The sequence below is a fragment of the Caretta caretta genome, chromosome 2 (genome assembly GCF_965140235.1).
Source record: "Caretta caretta isolate rCarCar2 chromosome 2, rCarCar1.hap1, whole genome shotgun sequence".
Lineage (NCBI taxonomy): Eukaryota > Metazoa > Chordata > Testudines > Cheloniidae > Caretta > Caretta caretta.
Genome location: NC_134207.1, coordinates 225,936,983 through 225,961,166, shown reverse-complemented (window position 1 = coordinate 225,961,166; position 24,184 = coordinate 225,936,983). Strand labels below are relative to the sequence as shown.

Below are 24,184 nucleotides of genomic sequence, written 5' to 3'. Positions count from 1 at the left end.
CCTTGACTGTGCCAGGACTTCCAGTTCTCCCTGCTTGTTTCCCAGGCTTCTTGCATTTGTGTATAGGCACTTGAGATAATTCGCTGATCGTCCCTCTTTCTCAGTGTGAGACAGGAGCCCTGCCCTCTCGCGCGCTCCTGCTCGTGCTTCCTCCCGGTATCCCACTTCCCCACTTACCTCAGGGCTTTGGTCTCCTTCCCCCGGTGAACCTAGTTTAAAGCTCTCCTTACTAGGTTAGCCAGCCTGCTTGCGAAGATGCTCTTCTCTCTCTTTGTTAGATGGAGCCTGTCTCTGCCTAGCACTTCTCCTTCTTGGAACACCATCCCATGATCAAAGAATCCAAAGCCTTCTCTCTGACACCACCTGCGTAGCCATTCGTTGACTTCACAATTCGACAGAGTTTTTGCACTTGAATAGGTTAATACTCTTTTTAGTGCACACAACGCAAAATTGGATAAATTTTTCAATTTGACCTTTTATAAGCGGCTAATCCTCATAGAGGGCTAATTGCTTTGTTACAAATTTATTTTTTATTTTACAAAATATTATATTATAAGCATTTAATAAAGACATGGGAGATTCCCAACAGGTGTAAATTGTTATAGGACCACTTAATTCAAGGAACATAGGCCTAAGAAAATTTTCATAAGCTGAGGATCTGCCTCTTTATTCTGAGCATGCCAGGTAGAAAGTCTTTCTAATATTTTGCAATACGATGCTAACTGTCTAACTGAAATAACATAGTTGGTATCTATGTACTTTCTTTAATATTTTTTCATAATATGACCTTTATCTGAAGATCTCAAAGCACTTGAGGAGTAGTGACTTTACCTTCCCAACACCTCTCAAGTGGTGTTACAGATGAGACTGAGATATAATATAGTAGTAGTATTCCCATTTTACAGACGGGGAAAATAAGGCAAAGAGAGATTAAGTGGTTTGCATGAGGGTGTAGAACAAGCCTGTGGCAGAGCTAAAATCTTTAAGGGTCTGAGTTTGAGATGCTGAGTACCTTTAACTGCAGTTGAAGTCAATGCTCAGCACCTCTGAAAATTAGGCCCTAAATGGTTAGGCCCTGTAACTGCAGTGTTGACCCTCCTTGAATGTAATGTAGGTTAAAGGTGCTTCAGGCCATTAATGGTAGTGAAGCGATTCCCAGCTTCTGTAGACATACCCGTGCTAAATCTGCTCGAGTTTGTCATTGTCTTAATCTTTCATCTCACTTCCGTATTTGGGGCTGGCAACTCTTATAGCCTTCTTCTAAAACTTGTGATTGTACACCTGGCTGTCATGCAAATTGGTCTTCCTAAGATCCGCTGATGAACCAAGTCTTTGACTTCTCCCTTGATCATCTTCCATCCATGATCATTGTAAGGGCCATCTACCAATATAACTCCCAGTTCTGTGCTGGATATGCCCATACCAACGTGGCCTAGCCTCCCTCAACTTATCTTTAATTGGGGGCAACCAGTTAGGGGGCGGCAGGCCAGGCTGTTTGCTGAACATATTTTAAGTACATAATTTTAGCACATATTTAGAGTCTTTGTACACACCCCATACCTATGTAACCCCTTGGGGTTTAGAGAGCATGGCCCCTTTTAAATCTTTTTCCCAGTGGGGAGGGTGAGCAGTGAGAGAAAGGATGGAAACTTGGGGGTGTGGCTCTGGAGCCCGGGTAAGAGAAGGGCTGCAGCCAGGAGGCCCTGGACAAAAAGTGAAGGAGAGAGGCTACCTGCCTGAAGCCTGGGAAGGACAGGGTGGCCGATCAGGGACACTCAAGTACAGGAGCCAGGAGGCGCACTGTGCCAGGGAGGAATCGCCAGAGAAGGACAGCCCGGAGCTGGACCCAGTATCACTGCTGCCCAGAGCTGCATGGGGCTGTGAGTACTGGGGCTTGTGACTCTGCACTGGGAATAAGGAGGGAGGCTGCTAGCTAGTTAAGTGGGGAGGTGGTTGCTCTGTGTGGCTTTGCAGAGAGCGGCAGAAGAGGGCACTGGAGGGGTTTGCTGGGGAAAGTTCACTGGCGCTGAAGATGACGAGGCGCACCCAAGACTCACCATTGAACTGGAATTTTGCTCAGGACTCCTGAACTCTGTGTCTGTGACACATTGCTCAGTGTCTGCCCTTTCAGACTATGCTACCGCTGGGCCTGTGAGGCCTTGGTTTGGATGCAACCTTGTTCTACTGCTGCCCCTATACTTCCCATTGTTGTTTTTCTCCTCTCATCCCTCTGTAAATAAATATTTCCCTTTATTATATCCATTGTACTTTTCCTGTGGGTGGGTGTGTTCACTCTGGGGGGGGGAGGGTTTGAACAGGTGCCCGTGGGGTGGAGGGAATTTTTCCTGCTGCATTCCTGAGCGCGCTGTCTCTTGGCCAGAGCTGCCTGCAGAGCAGACTCCATCTTGGCCACGAGGGCGCTAAAGTTACACATATGTCATGCAAGAATATTAATGATCAGTAAGTCATTAGTTTTCCAATGATCTCTTACCTGGCACCTTTTAGATTCAGATGATGACAACAGTGTGTTAGGTGTAGTGAGTATGTAGGTCTGACAAGAGTTGCTGACACAGAGTAGTAAACTGCAAATGGGCCTCTGTGTCACCAGCTCCATTTCGTTTTGACTATAGTAGTCATTCCATTATATGTAGTCTAGATAAGACAGACACATCCTTCTGGCACACCTCTGCATCACAAATTCCACCCAATTAGTTCTCTTAGCACACAATCCTAAGCCTTCTCCAAGTCAAAAAACCCCAAGCCCATTTGATGGTTCTGCTGGAGCTAGCCCACGAAAAATAGTAGTGAAGCCACAGTAGCACGGGCAGCGGCAAGCGGCAGCATGGGCCAGCTGCCTCAAGTACAAACCCATTGAGACCCAGCTAACCTGTGGTGCCGCACACCAATGCCAGGGCTACCATGGCTATACTACTGTTTTTAGTATGCTAGCTAAATGAGAGCTGCTAGCATGAGTGTCTGTCCACTTGATCTGGAAACCACGCTCCCAGCTCCAAGTGTAGACTTACTCTTAGAGGGAGGATGATCATGTAGTTAAAGCACATAACTTAGAACCAGATCTGAGCTCTATTCCTGGATTGACAGCACCTTTCTTATGTGGTTTTCCTCAACTGTGAAATGGGGATAATAATTAAAATTAACTTACCTCAAAGAGAGGAGTGGTGAGGTTTAATTAATCAATGTTTATAAAATGCTTTGTGATCCTCAGGTGTAAATTGCTATCAAAGTATAAAGTGGTAGGTGCTTTTAGTCTACTGTTCCTGGGGGTAGAGGGTTGGGGAAGAAACAAGGAAACTAAAATATTAAAACATATGTTGCTCTAACCTTTTGTTATTTAAAACACTCAAAAGTTAGGAAGTGAATAAGTTACAGTTCTCTTACCAATATAAACTAAAGTACATATGGCATATGCAATGTCTTCTATTTCTCTTCCTTTATAAATGTTTTATGTATGCTATTTATTGTTTATATTATAGGAGGTGCAATATTGCTATGAGAACCTTACATTTTCCTCTCCCTACATCTGAAGTACACTTGACATTGCATTATTATAAGTTTACGTATCTTAATTGCTTTATTTTGAATTTGAATGTGGTGTGTGTTCACACACATTAGCTACATGTTTTCAAGCAAAAGTATGTGGACATAAATGTCTCTGGAGGAGATGGGGGATGGCTGAGGTACAGAGATATGGAGAGGAGGGGATTTTTGTCCATCAGGGAAGTGCAAGAGTAAGCCCTGGACTCCCCTGTTGCCTCCGCAATTCTATGGAACGTGTATTTTGGAGTTTACATCCAAGAACTCCCTCCACAAAGACAGTTCAGCCTTCTCTGAAAGTAATCTATGCCCATGGCACAAATCCAGGAGTTCTCCATGTACTTAAAGGAAACTTTGCATTAATTAATAACCAAAAAGTGTTTTCCTCAAAGAACCACCAAAACCATGAGAAAATCACATATCAGTGGCATATCTGTTTGCTTTACAGAACACCTTGGTTAGAGTTGGTGCATAAATTATGTGCTTTTTCTTCTTCTATACAGTATCACTCATGTGTTTGAGTAAATTTGTCCTTGTTGCTAGTTTGTGGGAATTTCAAGACACTAGAGACATCTGTTAGCAAAATTGTTTTCAAAGGTTTTTCTTTTTTTAAAATCCCTCATATATGTTCTTCTCCTTGACCCCTTGCTGCGTCAGCCTTGCTGGTCTTGTTTCCATCCCTTCTCTGTCTGAAAATTGCATGAGTATCACTTTGTGAAATAGCTTTCAGGAGGATTCTTTCTGAGGGATGTGGTGAACCCCTTCCTTTCCAATATAAGGGAATAGAGATCATCATTATATGAATATTTCCATTGCTTTCCATTGTAAAGAATTCTGACATTCTTAGAAGCTTCAGAAATTTTAAATGTGGTGACTAAAACTGTACTATAGCAATCAACAGATTACTTTATAGATTTCATTTAAATAAAATTAACTTTCCTGTGATCTTTTGTAACCTCCATTTTAAATGTTATTGCAGCTATCAATGTTTTTGGTAAACTGTATTGTCAGTTTAAGAATTTGTTAGTGAAAATGGGAAACTTTCAGTCAGTAAAACTGCTAGGGCATAAATAATGTGTGCACTCTTTTTAACAGGAAAGAATGGCTTGAAACAGTCTTGCTGCCTCAGTGAAACAATACAATCTGTCTGCTGCCAATGATGTCATTGCCAGAAGCCAAATAGTACAGTTTTTGTTTTAATGGAAGAGCTCTTTCACATTGCTGGTTTTACATGATGGGAATGTGGTTGGAAATGCTTCCTTTTCCATTCAGAAGCCTCGGGCTGTCCATGCATTTCAGTTTCAGAAATGACAGCTGAAACCAATTAGGCAGAATTATGGGACAGCAAAGTCACGTGTAGCTTTATCATGACTGAGGAAGAGGGGAGAGAGAGAGAGATTATACTGCATGGGGAATAGAAATGACTAATCAAATTAGGAGAATACTATATTAGTAAAATTATTATAGAAAGGCTTGTGAGATAGAGCTCATTTTCTGTGAGTTACCTTATCTTTAGTGAGAGATTTTCTAGCCTTTCTGTGCGAGCTGTTGCATGTTTGATAGTGGATTCTCAAATATCTCTAAACTGGCTAAAGTCAAAAGGTAAAATATTTGATTTTAAAATAAATCACAAGAGCATGTTCTTGAATATCTTTACTTTGTGGCTTACTCAGCTATTCATAATTTGAATCCTTTTTGTAAGGTGGAGGAGGACCTAAATCTTTAACCTTTGTTCCTGATTTTATTTATTTACATATTCCCTCTTCTCCAGAAGTAGATTAGTTCACATAAACTTTTCTCTGTCTGATTAGTTCTCCCTTTACAATTGCTTGCGCGCACACATCTGCAGATGTACATCATGGTTTTACTGAATAAGAATCACCTTTCACATTCTGCAACACATTTCAAGCAAAAACCAATTAATTACATTATGAAATATTGCTCCATGGGTTATTTGCATAAATAATTTAAATTTGTTGAGGCAGTTTACAGAGAAAAATAACAAAACAAACAATGATAGTCCAAGTAAGTCTTTTTAATCCTAGATCCTATCCTTTAATCCCATATTTCTTGTTCCAAATTCTGCTCTTTGTTAATCCCATGTAATTTTACTGCCTTTGAGACATTCTCAAAGTCTCCAAGGTATTGTCTTGGGCAAGTCATTTAATCTTTCCAGTCATAAAATGGGGGGTGTTAACCTCTCTTCATTAAGGTTTGAAAAGTGTTTTGAGACCCTAGCAGGGAATGCATCATAGAAAAATTATTATTCAGTATTGCTTGTCTGTGTGTAATCTTCCCTGGATACCAGCTGTAAACTGTGATGAACTAAGCATTCCCTTATTACCTCCTAATAATAAAACTCCTATTCTACTCCTTTTACATCAGTTGTTCCTCTAACAATGCAGCAAGGAAAGCAGAAAACCCTCCGGTCCCTACCAGTTTGGCCCAAGGGGAAAAAGTTCCTTCCTGATTGCCAAAACAGGTGATGGGTCTGACATTCATTCTTGAGGTGTCCATAACTCTGAGGTTCTATTGTAGGTAGGTCAACACAGTCAGTGTAGACACCGCGTTACTTACATTGACCATTACTGGCCTCCATCAGCTGTCTCTCAATGCCCCACAGTGACCGCTCTGGTCACCGTTGTGAATTCTGCTGCCCAGGGGTCAGGTGGACAGGAAGACACCCCTCCCCTTTAAGGACCCACACATTTTTGAAATTCCTTTTCCTGGTTGCCTAGCTGGGCAAGCACACCTACCAACTCTCCATTGTTGAGTGTAACTTCCCAGCTGACCATGCCGGCTAAACACTTCAGACACACACCTGCCTGGAATACACAGGAGATATTTGGATCTCCTGGGCCTGTGGGGAAAAGAAATTCTGCAGGCACAGCTCTGATCCAGCTGTAGAAATGTGGACCTCTACGAGCAGGTTGCTTGGGGAGTGCGGAAAGGCTGCAACAGAGACCAGCAGCAGTGCTGCATGAAAGCCAAAGAGCTGCGGCAGGCATACCGGAAGGCCAACAATAGATCCAGTGCTGAGCCGCAGACCTGCTGCTTTTACAAAGAGCTGCAAGCCATGCTTGGTGGAGGACTCCCACCTCCCTGCTCAAGAACACTGTGGTTACTTCTGAGAAGCCCAAGTCACAGGCCCTTGCTGCAAACAGTGAGGAGATGGATGATGAGGAGGAGGAGTATGGGGAACTGGTAACTGGGGGATCCAGCTGTGCAGCAAGCCAGGACCTATTTTTGACTCTTCTGCAGTCCAGCCAGTCCTGACAGAGGTAGAGTTGCTATCAGCTTTTCATTCCCCTCTAGACTTAGGGGTGACGCGGAGCAGTTTGTTTATGTGCACCGATAATGGAGGTACTCTGCAGTCCTCATGGAGGATTCATGGAGGTACTCTGCAATCCTCTGCTGAAGGTTTCTGGGGAGGGCTGCCTCATTTCTTCTGCTGTGATAGGATACTTTCTCAGCAATTACTTCAGCAGGCACCAGTGCAGTACACAGGCTAGCAGCATAGGGGCCCAGGTGGCCTCAGAACACCAGCAGCAGCAGCTGTGCTCTCTCTGCCTCTGATATCCTCAGGAGTGAGGTATCAGCTAAAATCACCACTGCCTGGGGAAAATGGTGCCAATATTCAGTTCCATTGCCCTTTACTACTAGAATCAAGCAAGCGAGCAATTCCCTTCTCCTTTCAGTGGCCGTACTGGAACTGTGGGGTGTGCCCATAATGCTGGTTCTGTATTCTCACCAGTCCTCCCTGGCCGCCTCAGACAAACCACTGCCAGCACCAGAGTCGGAACTTGGTACCGAATCCGAGGTGAGGGCAGCACATCAGACTCCAGCACGTAAGGGGAACGCACCCCTCCTCCGGCGGTGCACTCATCATTGTTGTCTCCGGACAAAGTGGTGGCAGATTCCCAAATGGGCAGTCCCCCTGACAACTTCAAGGAGCACCAGGCCCTTCTTAATAGGGTGGCTACCAACCTGAACTTCAAAATTGAGGAGGTTGCAGAGGAGTCTGACGACCTCTTTAACATTTATATCCTCCTCCACCCCAACCAGGGTCATTCTGCTGTCCAACCAGGGGTCCTTAAGATTGCCAAATCGCTGTGGGAGACCCCCCTCTTCTATTCTGCCAACTTCCAAGAAGGCAGAAAAGAAGTATTATGTTCCTTCAAAAAGGTCATATATACCTGCATACACACCCTCCAGCAGCGTCAGTGGTCGTGTCCACTGTTAATGAAAGGGACTGGCTGGTGCTGAGCGGGGCCAAGTCATTGGCACGCTGAAAAATGAAGATGCCAAGAGACTAGATTGGTAGAAAGATTTATTCAACAGCAAGCGTGAAATTTCACTTGTCTAACCACCAGGCTGTGTTAGGCAGGTGAAATTTTAGCCTCTGGGACTCCCTTCACAAATTCATGGAGGTCCTCCTGCAGGATCGAGCCCAGGAGTTCACTGCTTTGCTATCCTTAGGTGCTAGAAGGCTGAACTGCAGGGGAAATCCAGGTTGCCTGAACTGCAGCCCTGTTGTGTATGAGTATCCACAGTGATGTGGGCAGGTGTGTCAAATGCATGTATGTCGTTGATATACATGGTAGAGGGCAATGCTTGTCTCTCATCGTATGTTTTTAAAAAGCAAATTTCAGTGAGGTTTTTGTCAAAAAATTTGACTAAGACTTCTATCAAAAATAATGGAAATTGTCTTTATTCAAAAATTCACATGGAAGTTAAATGAGAACATTTTATTCCATGGAGGTTGCTGTTCTACTGCTATAATCAGAGAGAGATTGAGAGGAAGAAACTTATTCCACGCCAACTGGAAAAGAAACATTTACATCATTGCAGTAATGATGTTTCAGATGTTTTGCCAAAAGGCATTATATGTTTGTGCTAGATTTAGTGCTCAAGCAGTATCAATCACTCAACACCTAAAAGGTGACAAAGGTGACTTTATATCAACATCAAGGAAGCTTAATAATAAATCAATGAAACAGAACCTTGAGTGTTCAATGTAGTAATGAATTGTTAAGAGTGATTGGGTAGTTCTTGCTATGGTCCCAGAAGATTTGGAGGGAAAGATTGGGGAGCCAATACTGAAGTGGATTTTAGAGCTGGAAAAAATGAAAGTAAAAGGATCACATTTAAAGTATAAACCTCTGTACAAAATACAATTTAACTAACTCACACTAACACTGACGGGTTGGGTTGCCAACCCTGCAGGATTGTCGTGGAGTCTCCAGGAATTAAACATTAATTTTTAATTAAAGACTAAGTCATGTGGTGAAACCTCCAGGAATACGTCCAACCAAAATTGGCAGCCCGACTGATAGGGGAAGTAAATGCATGAACTAACCTTTTATTTTCTTTGTTAGACTACTTCAGTGATATGTTAACTGTAAATTGAACCAATAAACATTACTCTTCGTAGCGTGTGTTTGGGAGGAAATTGCTTCCTCTGCTTACGTCTTCATGCCCATTTGAATAGGTTCCTCTTCCTTTTCCCTGTGATATACACACACATTATAGTACCTAGAAATTTCCACTACATACAGAATATTTGCTGTCTTTAGGCCACAGCAGAGTTTCTTAAAGAAACATGCTAATGTCCAGCCAACTGAATGTATGCATCTTTAGTATGCATTGAAGAAATAATGTTTTAAATTATATATTTAAATTTTTACTAATTTTAAAATAGTTTCAGCAAATTGATTGAGTCCCACATTAATTTTCTAATATTGGCATACTGGAGAAGGGTTGTGAGAATAAAGGATAGCTTAGATGTGGAGGCAAGAAGGCAACGAAGCATGGAGTGGCTATTCCTGATATTAATTTGAATCCTATCAGGAGGAAATGTTAGTGGCTAGGTATATAGTAGACTTCTGAATGAACATAAAAGAAAGGTTCCTGGGGTTGTATGGGTAGCAAAATGAGACCCAAGAAACCTTTCTGGCTTGAGGAAGAAAACTTCTCTCCAAGACTCTCACCTGGATCACTGCTTACACACAACTGGCCTGTCCCTGCATGCAGTGCATATATTGACAACTGTCTTGTGCAGAAATGCTAGTTGATTTTCTCTCTCCCCCCCCCCCCCCCCCCCCCCCCCCCCCCCCCCAAGATGCTGTCCAAGTTCCTGAATGGAAAGATCAGCTCCAGTGTGTTAGCGGTTATGCCAATTGATACTTTTTCTTTCAGTCCTGACTGTAATTTCAGAAGTTACATTGTGGGTATGGAGCAGAGAATCAAAATACCACCTTATCTGATAAAGGTGGTGTACTGGTCAGAGCCAAAAGAAATGTGAAGGGAAAAAACGGAGGGGAGGGGGATTTCAAAAGAGAGTGTTTTCAAATGTTTCCTCTGCAAAAGTTAATAAATGTTTACTAAGAATTTATATGGAGAGTTCAGTTGTCATCTGGAGAGTTATTGTGGTAAATTCAGAGACTGTTAAATCATTAAAGTGAGAAACTGATTTTAATCCTGCTATAAGTGCAAACCTTAACACATCTTCACTATGAATCTGCTTCTGACATCTCTAATAATCGACCACGCATATGTACACACGTGCATGTTGCCATGTTTCATCATATCTTTTTTTTTGTACTGAACAATATTCAGCAATCTGTTCTACAGCTATTTTAAGAATTATTTCTATAAATAATCCTGGGCCAAAATCCTGCTTGTTTTACTCACATGAAACATTGATTCCAAAGATATTCTATGTCAATAGTGTGAGCAGGATTTGTGATGTTTTTGTTATATGATTTCCCCCATCCCTGGATGTTACCTATAGGGCATTGATGGTATTATGGAGTCTTATAGATTAAGAGATGACCTATTGTGTATGCTAGAAGGAGGTGTAAATTAATAAATTAACCATGTACAAGAGAAATGAGAAGGAAACTAGATACAATTTAGTTCTTATCAAGAATCTTATGAGTCAAGTATAGAGGTGCTTAATAAGAATGGAGCCTGGAGGTAAAGCCATCATGGTATAACTGAGAAAATACATATCCTACTTCCATTTGCTCTGTCCAGTGAAAACAGTGACTTTGAAGTGGAAGAATATTAGTGTAGTCATGGGGATAGTAATACAGTTTTTCCACTTTGCCTTTTTCAGCACACTGATTTATGTCAGTACATGGACAAACATCCTGGAGGACTTCATCCAGACAATGTGAAGGTAAGAGTTAAAAGGACACTTTCAAGCAGAATATAGTAACAGTAAACTTGTGTTGAAGGTACGGTGAAATATTTCATTGAAGCTTTTCTCCTTGGTAGATAAAATTAACTTGGCCAAAAATTTTCCTCTATTGATGTTGCATTTTTTCCTCTTTTTAAATGAAAATACAATTGTAATTTAAACACTCCCACAGCAGAACAATGGGAACAGTGTAAATAGATGGTAAGCCAAAATTAACATATAAATATTGTTTTAATGTGACAGAACACACTTTGCTTACTTTGAAGATAAGAAAATAGTGCCACTCCTCCACCCCCCACCAAAAAAAACCCCTTGAATGAAATATTTTGAACTGTCAGGGACAAAGCTTCAGCTAGTATAAATCAGTACAGATTCATCGACTAATCAATGCTAGGTTGATTTATAGCAGCTGAATATTTTGTCCATAGTGCTTTTTAAAGATAAATTCAGTATAAAAACTTTCAACTCTCTCATTTTTATCAAGTAGTTTTAAGACCTAACTTGATTTTATTTTGTTTGTTTGTAGAAAGTCAGATATTAAGTATCACACAGTATGCATCCAAAGATGGATATTTGTATTATTTGGGCTTAATGAAAGGGGGGAGTGGGGGGAAGAGTGATCTTCTGACATTTCAATTCATTCAGCTTCTAGGAAGTCAGCCAAATTATTTTAGCATAAAACAGAAGCCGATCAGACATGCAAAGTATGTCTTATTTGTACAGACCACTCAGGTAATATTTGTTGAACTTGTTTTGTGCTCTAACACTGTTCTCATTGTTTTGCTGCTGTGGAAATGTTTAAATCCCCACTTGCTATGCTGAGAATTTTACTCCAGTATTTGGCTTTTTAAAATGGGGGGTGGGGAGAAATAGGAGGAGGAGGGAAATAGAAGAGGTCATGAAAAAAAGTAAAGATTTTCCCATGGAAAATTCAAAAGGTGTTTTTAAAGAAGTAAAATAAAATTTTTTTAAAAAAGGAAAGAATCTGATTATTTAAATGTGATCACCTGTATAGTAGTATAATGGTAATTTGATTAATTGTCCCTTGCTTCCACTAAAATTACCATCAACAGTACATAATTGTAGATAAATGTATGTGTGTATCATAATAGCTTTTTAAAGGATGAAATCTTCCTTTATTGTGCTTCTGGTATTTTTATACAATAAATATAAAGTGATTGTCATTGAAACTGTGCTCTGTGCATGCTACAACAATACGCATGTTTTAAACATTGTTGTGATACATAGTTGTGATCCAAATAAGTTGCCTATGTGTACAGAGAAAACGTATGTAGCAACCATGTTAAGGATTTATGTTTAATTTAGACAAGCTACTACCAGCCAACTACCAGGTACCATTTTTTGTTGGTGCTGCTGGCTCTATCACACTTGCTGCATAAGTGAGGGGTGGGGGAGGAGGGCCTACTTCGCATCCCAAAGACCATTAAGGGTTTTAGGGGTGTAGTGATCCTGCCTGGTGGCCTTATGAAGACACCAGAGAGGAGAGTGGTCCTCCAAAGAACTGGGGTGTGAGGCTCAAACTTTTCCTGTCACACCCCCCTTAACAGTAACAGAATCTGTCCACAACACCCCCTCCCTCCCCCACACATTACTGCACAGCTGAGACTTCCTCAGCAGTGGAGCTTGGGTTGAAGGCAGAGCTGGGGGGCAGAAGTGGGAATGGGGGAGGAGCTGGGGCTAGAGGTGGAGCTGGTCTGGGGGTGGACAGGGAGTGAGGGTGGAGCTGGACCTGGAGGCAAAGCAGGACTGGGGGCTAATTGGGGTTGGAGGTGGAGTTGGCCTGGGTCTGTAGTGGGGTTGGAAGCCCCAGCCTCACCATATGCCCCCCTGAATGTTCCTCTGTGCCCCCCTAGTGGGGTGTGCTTCACACTTTGAGAACCACTGCTCTCAGTAAATGTGGGAGGGTTTGTGTGTAGCATAGGGCTGTCACCATCCATAGTTTTAGGTACTTTGGGTAAGTATCCAGATTCTGAAATGTTTGAGGTTCCCACATCACCAGGTCTGTATGTAATTTTTGTTAAGGTGGTTAATATTGCTTTGAAAAATGCTTTTGTATTTACTTTCCCTGTGTGGAACCTGGCTTACATTATCCTCTCTAATGAGATTGGCAGATAATGGGGTGTATGATTTAGTACGGATGCCGATACCAGTTCTGGAGGTGGAACCAAAGGTCATACATTCTTTTGTCGTCGCCTGCCATTGTGTATGTCTGTATCTGTCTCCTTTCTGTTTTCTCTCCAGAACTGACAACGCATTGGTTGTTGCAGTTCTTTGGCAAATTTCAAATGTGTGGCATTTTGGAATCTTGACATTTTGGGCTAGAAGTGGATTTCACAAATTACTCTGTGAGAATATTTTGGACCCTTGAAATTTCAGGCAATTTTGACGACTCATAAAATAATATGAAACACGTTGGTAGTAAATGTTGAGTAAAATTTGGCATTCCCACCCCCCCCCCCAGTCCTGCAATCTGTTAGAAAAACATTCTTCAGCTAGAAAATAAGACAAAGCATTCCCTCCTAGAACAATAGTTACCATTTAATGCATCTCTTACAAGTAGTGGGGCTGCAGTAACTTCATTCACTGCAGATTCTCTCTCCCTGCTACTCTCTCAATACTAATTCTGTGAGTGTGTTCTTGAGATATCTCGAAGTCTTTATTAAACAATGAATTAAATACTCCTGCTTACTTCGCAAAGTGTTACGGATTCTTTAACTTTCAGCTGGACAACCATCTGACATAAGCTGAAAAGACTTCCAAAGTCCTTTGAAGTCATGAGAGAGACTCCCCTTGACATCAGTGGGCGTTGGATTAGGCCATTCATGTCTCATATGAAGGACAGAGGAAATATTTGGTTTATTTGATTTCAAAGAATAGTCTCTCCATTTTTTTTCTGCAATGTATCTTTCCTGTATATATTCTTATGCCCACAATGGTAAATGGGTTAAATAAAAGAAATAAGGGGAAATGTTTCAGTATCTTTCCCCTACAATGTTTTTTAAACCCATTTTCCTACTGGTCAAAATATTACAGGCTTCAGCAGCAAAGGCAGTCAATGTCTTTGATATATGGAAATGATATATGGAATTTTAGAATCAGTCTTTCCTTTTATTTATTAAGGGAAATAACAGAGCAAACAAACCGCCATGCTTGAGACCCAGCTTTGCCTCACTTGTTTCCCAGGGGGATTACACACTGCCTAGATCTCTAAAACAGACACATCTAGTAGCTGAAAAATGTAGCTGAAAGCACATTTATAGATATACTCTTTCTTAGTATGCAGCCCAAACTCCCTTATGTCTACCTCTCTAGCCTTCCTCTCTTAAATTCCTTATCTTGGGTTCTTGTGAAGAAACTGAAGAAAATCTGAGCCCAGTGTCATGCCTGAGTAGTTGAGCTGGGCAATAGGGAGATGTGCAGGGGGAAGAGAGAAAGAAACAGGCATGTCCACACATGCATACATAGACGTGTGGGTGTGGGTGTTTAATATCCCAAGGCTGCAGAGGGGTTGCACTGTGCAATCAGAGGTTTAAGGATGGAAGTCATTGCATTTATAACTCGTGTGTGTGTGAGGAGGACATGAGAATTCACAAAGCCCCATCCGTCTCTCTTCATGCCAGTGCACAGGGTGTGCATAGCCTTTCTGTGCTTTGCATGTCTGCTCCAATTCCCCTACTCCAGTTGTATTACAAAGAGACCCTATACAATAGCTGAGGCAGCATCAGAATTAGCCCATTCATATATCTCCTAGTTGAGCTTCCAACTTGTAGACATGTTTCAAGGCTGCTCAGCTGTTTCTCCAGTTTTGCTGCATACTTTGGCTGGGCTGGGAGAGAAAGCAGTATCATCCCTTTAAGCCCTAATGCTAGTGCTTCTCTTGCAGTAGAACTTCAAAGGAAAACTGCTGGTTACCCTGTGTCAGGGATCAGGGCATGGATGGTCGTGCCTCGTGGTTGGAGGAGGGGTTGGTAGCCTGGAATAGCTCCCCGGGGTCCAGATGCTGGAACCAAGGGTCAGAACTAAGGTCAGAGGTCAGGAATCGGAGCCGCAGGTCAGAACTGGATTACCTGGAGTGAGGCAAGGCAGGGGCATGCCTGGGAACAAGCAGGCGCAGGGGTTATTGCAGCCGTGGGCAAATGCTTTGAATAGCCAGCATCCTGCTGCTGGTCTTAAGACAAGTCTGTGTTGATCCCCCTCAGCCAGTTGAGCAATTTGGCCAATCAGGAGAACTCAGTTGTGGCCCAGCTGTGCTCCTAAGACTGCCTGCAGGTAAGCTAGCAGGTAAGTAGTCTAACTGCAGGCCCTAACTCCTGATACCCTGCCAGCCTAGTCAAAGCATTCAGCAATGCTGAAGAAGCAGCTGGGCGGCTTTGAAATGTGTCCTTGAGTAGGGAGTTAAACTAGGAGCTGCATTTAGACTCTTTAGTTCAAGGTCTTGATGTAAGAACTCAAGTTCAGGAAATGTGTTAGAGGAAAGGAGAGCAGGAGGAAAACGAAAAGCCGGTGGGGAGGAGGGGCAGTTTAAAACTGGCCACCTTTCTCCCCTAGCTGACCTCCTGATTCCAGCAGCCTCTCACAGGACACATTTTAAATTCTCTTTTCCATTGGAAAAAAAAACATAAAACTAATTTTTTTGTGTATTTAATATTCCCAGTTTAGTTTTTCTAGCAAGAGGGAGATGAAAATGGACAGAAAAACTGTGCTCATTGAAAGTAAGAGAGGAGGTTGTGCAAGCAAAACAGACACCTGAAAGAGGAAAAAGGTTAACAAATGGTTTTACAAGAAATCTAGTCAGAATTGTCTGAAGTAGGTGTTTATATTCCTTCCTTCTACTGTCAAGTACTTTCCATGGTAGAAGGAAATACTGCATAAATCCTTCTCCAGATCAGTTTTTAAAATATAATTTCAAATTAAGCAACAAAGCTCTAGCAGCACTAAGCCATGCTAGACTGTCTGGGCTACACTCTGATAGTAAACTATAGATGCTTTCCCAAGGTGGCTGAAGACATTCAACTTTCAGCTTTGTTCTTGAAGAGTGTACCCCATAGCCTACATTCCAGTGTAATTAGCAATAAATCACTATAAATATGTAAATATACATATTTTTTTCTGCAGAATACTATACAATATATTTCCTGTGAAACAACATTTATACTAAATGGAATGACTTCTGGTATTAGTCACTGCATTGAGTATGTGGAAACAAAGGCATCCTTAATTAAAGTTTTGGTGTCCATGGGACATCCCAGCCTAATTATGAATCATCTTTATTCCTTATTTGCCAGCTGAAGACAATGCAGTTGCCTAGGGTTTTATCTTAGGAACAAAATTGCAAGTGGAATAAAATCAACACATGTACTAGTGTCGTCTTGGGTATTGCGTTTGTCATATTGCCTTTCCTCGTGGTTCCATTAATACTATTTACTGTAATTTAAACACATTTAAAATAGTGGTAATGTTTTGCTTACTCCTTGTATGTAAGCATAAAGAGGAAGATCTCAAAATAATCTACATTGTAAAAATCTTTGGACATCATATTTAAACAAAGACAAAAAGGATTGCTTCCCAAACTATTAGATTGAGGCGTGTGCGTGCGTGTGTGTGTGTGTGTGTAAATATTTCAAAATCTTTTTCTCTCTCTCTCTCTCTCTTTTTCTCTCCTGGGCCCAAATCTCAAAATTGACACATGCATTTTAGACCCTTTGAGATGCAGGGTTGCTTGGATGTTGGATTTTAGTTTGGGATGGATATATTATTTCATATTCTAGTGACGCACCCCATTTCCCTGATTAGTGTAAATGTGAGTGTCAACGTACCAAATGCGTTTAGATGCCTTGTAGTGGCCTGATGAGCTAGGAGCCAAATGTTGAACCCCAGATACGCCAAACACTAGGCCCTATAGACTCTTCACCTGGTGGGTTTTCAGTAAATACTCATGTTCACATTTGGTAACAAATAAGCCTCTACCAAAGCTGTCAATAAAGAAAATATAAGTATATGAGATACAAACTCTTAACTAGATGTATGGCTGGTGGGAGGAAAGGTAATTATTAACTGAGACTCTAGGGAGCAGTTTAATAGGAATGGGCAAGCTCAGGGTTTCTTCAACCTGGTAACAAAGACGCTCTTTCAAGTCCACTGGCGAGAGATAAGTTTTAAACCCTTGGCCTCACATGTGTGGGCTTGGCTTTGCTTTTGATGTGTGGATGTTGCCTGGTAATTAGAGGTGATTGTGATTATTTTTCCCTGTGAGAAATGTTGACAACTTTTTTTTTCTTTCATCAAATGTTTGTCCTCTAAAAATGTGGTTTATTGTCAAAAACAAAAAATACAGTTTGTTTTTTTAATGAACATATACTTTTTTGATGAAAATTTCAGTTCAATCAAACAGGCATTTTCTATTGCAAAACATGTTTCAACCACCTCCACTGGTATTCCAGGTGGCGTCCATTCATGTCATCTCCCTCCTGTCTCAGTCCAAATGTGATCAACATCTTCACTTTCTGCATTCTTCTGTGTGTGGTGAAAGTCAAGTTGTACTCATTCACCTGTTTGCTGAAGCTTTTTCTACAGCCCCACCCTTTCCCTTCCCTTTGGCCCACCCTTTCCCGTCACTGTGGTGGAGACTTGTTCCTCCTGCTGATGAAATCTCTAAAGCAGAAGTTCGAACTCCTCAGTAAGTGATCCGGCTCCCCCAGTTTTTGCTTTTTAAGAACATCCCGCATTAAGGGCTTCTTGCAGTATCTTGAGAATTGTGTCTGTCCTAGGCCTCTCTTGGAGCAATTCTGACTTTCTATCCCCTGTCAGACTTTCTCCTTGTTTTCTCTCAGCTGCAGCTGGCCCAGCTTCCTGGGACTTGTGCTCAGATCTCTTTTCCCCAGTTGTTGCTGCCTGTGGAAGTTGTTTGCACTTCCTAGTCCCAGTTCTAACTATATATGATTGCTTCCAGTAGCGTAAACTCAGATGGCCACAGCAGCCACTCCCCATATGACTTTTGCAGCTGCCTCCCTGCTTATCTACTTTCCTTCCCTTTTGCTCTCTGGCCATCTCCTGGTCATTCCATCTAGTTTTTTGGACATTCTTTTGTCCTCAGGTCTCCTGAGTGCTAGCAGCAGCCACCTGTAAAATTGTTCCAATTTTGCAAGTTCATAACCTAGTAGGGTTGCCACCCGTCCGTGTTTTATCTGGACAGTTCAGTTTTCAGCTTTTGTGTCCAGGTGCCATTTAGGGTTGCCAGGTGTCTGGTTTTCGATCAGAAAGTCCAGTCGAAAATGGGACATGGCAATCCTAATGGCATCTGAACCAAAAGTCCGGTTACCATGAGGTGGGGAGAGTCGCCCGGTCATTAACTTGTGCCAGCCCCTGCTCAGCCAGGGCCGCCTCCTACCTGCAGGTAGGCTCCTTGAGACGATTCACTGAGTGACGGGAAAAGAGGAGCATGTGACGATGGTGGGGCCTTGAGGGAAGAGGCAGAGAAGGGATCTGGGTCTCGGTGGTCCAATTACCAACAATTAGAAACCCTATAACCTAGTTCATTTTGAAGAATTTTTTTCTTTCTCTATTACACCCAACTCTAATGGAAATGTATGGCACCTTTAAAATTGGTCTCTTAGCTTTTCTACTCTCAATCAGTACCTAAATATACTTGTTTTTACTCCAGAGCATCACATTTCCAAATATAGCTTCATTTGGTCTGTAAGTAAAATGACCTTCCTGTCTTGATATGTTGATTATTTTGTGGTTGAGCCCATTTCCCATAAATCCTAGAACCGGGGTAGGCGAACTACGGCCTGGGGGCCACATCCAGCCCTCCAGATGTTTAAATTTGGCCCTTGAGCTCCCGCCGGGGAGTGGGGTCCGGGGCTTGCCCCACTCCAGCCAGGGAGCGGGGTCGGGGGCTTGCCATGTTCCACACAGCTCCTGGAAGGAGCAGCATGTCCCCCCTCCAGCTCCTATGCATAGAGGCAGCTGGGGGCTCCGCATGCTGCTCCTGCCCCAAGCACTGCCCCTGCCGTTCCCATTGGCTGGGAACCATGGCCAATGGGAGCTGTACAGGTGGCGCCTGAGGATGGGCAGTGCGCAGAGCTGCCTGGCCACACCTCCGTGTAGGAACCGGAAGGGGGACATGCCACTGCTTCTGGGAGCTGCTTGAGGTAAGCACCGCCTGGAGCCTGCACCGCTGACCCCCTCCTGTGCCCCAACCCCTACCCCAGCCCTGATTCCCCCTCCCGCTCTCTGAACCCCTCGGTCCCAGCCCGCAGCACCCTCCAGCATCCCCAACCCTTCATCCCCTGCCCCACCTCAGAGCCCACACCCTCAGCCAGAGCCCTCACTCCCTCCCGCACCCCAACCCTAATTTCATGAGCATTCATGGCCCGCCATACAATTTCCATACCCAGATGTGGTCCTCGGGCCAAAATGTTTGCCCACCCCTGTCCTAGAGCGGATAGAACAGATGGAATTTGAGATCATAGTAATTATGCCTGGATTACTTTTGCATCCCTGTCTAAAGCGGAAAATAATATGGAAGGTAAATGTCCTTAGATTATTTGAGTTGATATTGTGTTGAAGTAGGCTGAGGCTACAGAAAAATTACTGAGAGTTGTTTTTAACATTACAGGTAATTTTTGGCTCTTGTGTATTTGTGTTCATAAGGCAACTTAGACTGGACAAAGATTGTTGTAATATAGGTTAAGTAAACATTTTCTTCTAACATGGTGTCTTAACTGGTGGGATACAACCCTAAAGTGAGTTACCCAGGAGTTGCCAGAGGGTAACATAAAATCAAACTGCTTCCCATCCAAAGAATATTCAGCATGACAAAACAGGCAGGCTGATAGGACCTCGTTTGAAAAGGGATGGAAGGAGCAGCTCACTCCCTCCACCATCTAATACTACTGCTCTGACTTCCTCCTTCTCCTGTGCAGCTTGTCTCTCCAGCATTTTGGACAAATGCAGAGCATCAGTGCCCCAGTGCAGAGTTTTAGGTGCAGGGAGAATCAGTCTTCCCCCAGATACAGCATCTAGTATCTGAAACTAGCCCAGTTTACATTCCTGTCTGTCATCACCATATTATATGAGCACCACAAATTTATTTTATTTTCACAACATTCCTGGGGGGACTGAAGCATGGGGAGAGGGCAACTGAGTCTGTGGCAATGTGGAGAATTGAATCAAGGTCTCCTGTTTCCCAGGCCAGCAACCTAAACTCTGCAAAAGATTGCAGGATTCAGGTTGCAGCAAGAAAACTGCATCTGGTTTTATTTAAAAAAAAAAACAAAAAACCCAAAAAACAAAAATAAGTGAACTGGAATGTGAGGGAGGGCTTTGAAGTAATAGGTATTCGTGAAACATGGAGGAATGACAAAACTCTGTGGGATACTGTAATACTTGTGTGTGTAGAACAGATTAGATTATAGAGATAGTTGGTGAGAAATATAACTGAAAGATTGCATAGAATCTAATGAGCTAAAATTTGAGTGGAGGGGACCGTGCAGTGGAATCTGTACGAGTACAAATCCCAAATCATAAAATTATGACTATATTAAAAGTAAGTTTATACTACTGGCCTCCAAAAAAGGAAGTACAGAATAATGCTGAGAATGTTGAAATATGCATACAATAAATGGTGTGTGCTCTTATTAAAAAAAATCTCATCTTCATGCTGTCGCTTAATTGTCACTTGCAGAATTCATTTATTGCCTCCCATACTCCTCCATCATGAACATTATCCCTTAACTAATGGTTATAGTTTTTAAAATAATATCTGTTCTTGACAAATGGATAATTTCAGGAGCTAATGACCAATCTGGAAATTAACAACCCGAGTCAAAGCCTTAGGGTGTTTGACTTATAAATATTTATATTTGCAAAAGGAATAACTGAACTGATTTCTCCTTTAGAATAATCTGGAGCACAAAACATAGGGAAACATTTAGAACATAGGAGTAGTTAGTTAACCTCTTCTATGTTTAACCAAATGTGGCTTATTATCTTTGAAATATGACTTCTGAAAATATGCCAATAATACAGTATTACCCGGTGGCTGTTACTAAACAGAAACTGCCATTGGTTAATAGTACTGAATTAAAATATGTATTCTTTACTAAAACATAACAGCTAGGCAGTGTCCTAATAGTATGTTTTTATCCCTTTGTGTTATTTATTTACTCTGGAAAAAATGATCAGCAGGTGAGAGAGAAAAAAGAAACCATCTTTACTCTGACTCTACCAATCCAGAATTGAGGGGTTTCCTCCTGTCCGGATGATTGACGAGCAGCAGCAATCAGAAAGTCCAGAATTTTGGCACTTTTATAGAAACTTCCCGTGGTACTTTATCATCTAGCCAAACAGGAGTTTAGATGACTAAACCATGGTAAAGTGTCTGGAGATGATGGGTTTGCCTCATGCATCTAGATGAGAATATATCTTCTCTTACTTATTCTATTGAGTCACCATAGTTTGGCTGAAGAGATGTTTTTACATTAAAATATCTACGTGTCGTGGTTGCTCTTCTTATTTTCCCAGATCAGGTTTTGGAACAAATTAAAACTAGTATATTACTTGTGAAATATCTGTCATATTCACTGAAACTAGTGATGCTGTTGGTGTAAATATGAAAATATTTTAATAGATATGCCAAATAGGAAGATATGTAGTTTAATATGATTAAAGTTGCTGTTTTTCATTCCTCATTCAGAGAACAAGCAGGTGTACAACAGACAGAATAATGTCATGCCAAATTAAGGTAGTCTTTTACAGATAGCATTGAAAATTGATTTTTAAATGAGACTTTCTAGTGATCGGACATTAACTATGTCATCAGGATTTCACTCTACTTTCTGTTAGCTTTGCCACTTAGACAGTAATGATTTAATCCCATGCACAAACGTGAACATTAAATGCAAAACCTTCATTACTGTATTAAGAAACATGCGAGTTTCATGAAGTTTCTATAATATGTTGTGAGATTAGAGAAATATACACAAAAACATTCACTGAACATATATATTTTGATACATTTATGCTTCAGCTAAAATAAAGAAATATAGTCAAGATGAAAAGAAAAAAATACGTCCTCAGAAATAGTGTTCTTCGAACTGATGATGTATTATAATACAAGTCACTCTTGAACTATTTCAGCATGCGAGTGCATCAGTGAGATGAAAGGTAGAAGGGAGAGTTTTTAATCTCAATAGTTCTGGAAAAGGAAATGAAAAGAATCTTTCACCTATTGAACATCAGCTACTAAGTTGCCATGTTATATTAACTGATCAGAAAGGAGTATCATCAAGCTCAGTTAATTATGCACACTGTCCCTCATTACAAATGACTTTAGCATGTAGTGGGGAGATGTACTGATGAGAGAAAAAAATCAAATATAGAACTTGGCTAGTTAACACTTTCTGAGCTGTTTTCACTACAGTTCTGCTACAGGCAAGTGTAAATTTCTGTATATCTTTAGAATCTGAATGAGATTTTCATTCCAGTGAAATTTTCATTCCATTGTTGAATATTTGTGTGAAATTTGACTTCAGTGGGACTTTTTCTGTGTGTTAGGAATGCAGGATCAGGCTCCAAGCCTCTAAGAATGTGGTTTTGATAAGAGTATCTTTAAACCCTGCTTTTTAGAGAAGCCTGTCCAATAGGTTCTGGGAAATTAAGACAGGGCCAGCTTTTACTGAAATAAAGCTTATTATGATAGTGGAAATCATGCTAACTCTGGCTAATATTTTTAGTCAGATAAAATCCTTTGTTCTTTGGGATGCAAGTCCATGTCAAGTCAACACTTTGTTCCTGAAGTTTCTTCTGCTGACTATTGAGATGAGAGCGCCTACAAAGCTTTGACCTAAAAAAGCACAATACATCTCCAGGATACTGTTAGAAATGAAATGTTACATTTTATCTCATGGTTATTATCATGGTGGGAGAGAAAAAAGAATAACAAACCTACAGTGGTAAGAGATTGCACTTGATCAGCTTTGGACATGCTAACAGAGGTCGCACAGAGACATTTGTCATTGCTTCTGTGCTTAATGGCAATTCATATGATCAAATAGAATTTTTTAACATTATGTTGATGTTTTATTAAAAAAAAAACTAAGCAAGTATGACATACGGTCATGTTTATTTTACTAGCTATATGACTCTGCTGTATGTATTGCCCCGTTCCACTCATCCGCCTAATTAACCAAAAATTAATCAGAGGTTACAGTATCCTCTGGATCGTGGGGAAAATAGACTGGTTTCAGACATGAGGCATCTTGCGTGTCACTTACCAGTATTTTTAGATTTGATTGCCTATTAAGACTGAATATGGTATCGATTCACATTGAATACACAAAGGAGAATCCGAATGATTAAGTAATACCTCACAGGTACGCTTTTTGATAGGCATCACATGAGTATCAGCTATATTATCAAGGAAGATAAAGCTTATGCTGTGTGTGTGTGTAAGTCAACTCTGCTAATGCTGCAATATGAATCAAGACAAGACATTCTGCTATAGATCTGAACATTAATCCAGCCATACTCTAATCTTTGTCCCTTTCAGTGCAATGTCCATCTCAGCTGCTCAACTCCATGTGAATTCTCATGCTGTTGATAAAGTGAGGCTAGGATTTGGACCTGTGTGTGTTCTGTAGAATGAAAGCTTCTACACAGCTCTCTGCGTACTCATTCGAGGCCAGATCATCCCCTCCTGCAGTAAAACACACAGGAGGGAGCTCTGATACAGATCCCTCCATGTCATCTCATCCAGAGAAAGTCCTCCTATCCCCATAGAAAGGACTGCAGGGCTAACCTATAAACCTGGCAAATCCTTTGTGCATCTGCACCAGCTCTGGTCTCTTGTAGTCTCCTGAGGCACTGCAAGGCCCAAGTCGTCTTGGGCTCCTCCCCTGCCCAAGAGATGGTCTGTGGAAAAGGTAATAGAGCCTCATGTTGCACTGTCTTGTCTGGAGAATCTATGTGGGAGAGGGATGATGTGCATTCCTGCACCCCCAGTACAGCAAACTTCTTCCACATCAACCTGTCCAGCCCCTACCCCCCCATGAGCATGTACCCTGGATCCAATAAACTTTCTGTGGGGTCTGGAGGGAGGGACCAGTGCTGTGGAGGCAGCTGAGATCTGCACATGGACAGCCTGCTGTGATGGCTTGATGCAAGCCCATTGAAGTCAATGGGAATCTTCCCATTGTCTTCACTGAGCTTTGGATCAGGCCTTGTTTGTGAACACTGGGGAGAATGGTCCAGGCCTTACACGGAGAGCAGCGATATCTGGTTTTGTCTCTTGTAGATGTTAACATTTTGTGCTTCTTTCTCTTATATTTTAAACATGGCTAATACCTTTTAATATCTCTGAATAGATATGGCCTGCATGCAGCCCCCTCTTGAAAACCAACT

At 41.7% G+C, this 24,184-nt stretch overlaps 1 protein-coding gene across 5 annotated transcripts in view; it reads left to right on the top strand.

Moving 5' to 3' along the window:
* Positions 1 to 24,184, top strand: part of CDK14 (cyclin dependent kinase 14) — a 503,511-nt gene that overhangs the window by 241,124 nt on the left and 238,203 nt on the right. For all 5 annotated transcript variants that reach the window (XM_048838104.2, XM_048838107.2, XM_048838105.2 and 2 more), the window contains one exon: positions 10,676 to 10,738. In XM_048838104.2, coding sequence (XP_048694061.1) covers positions 10,676 to 10,738 — 63 coding nt within the window. The remainder of the gene's footprint in view (positions 1 to 10,675; positions 10,739 to 24,184) is intronic.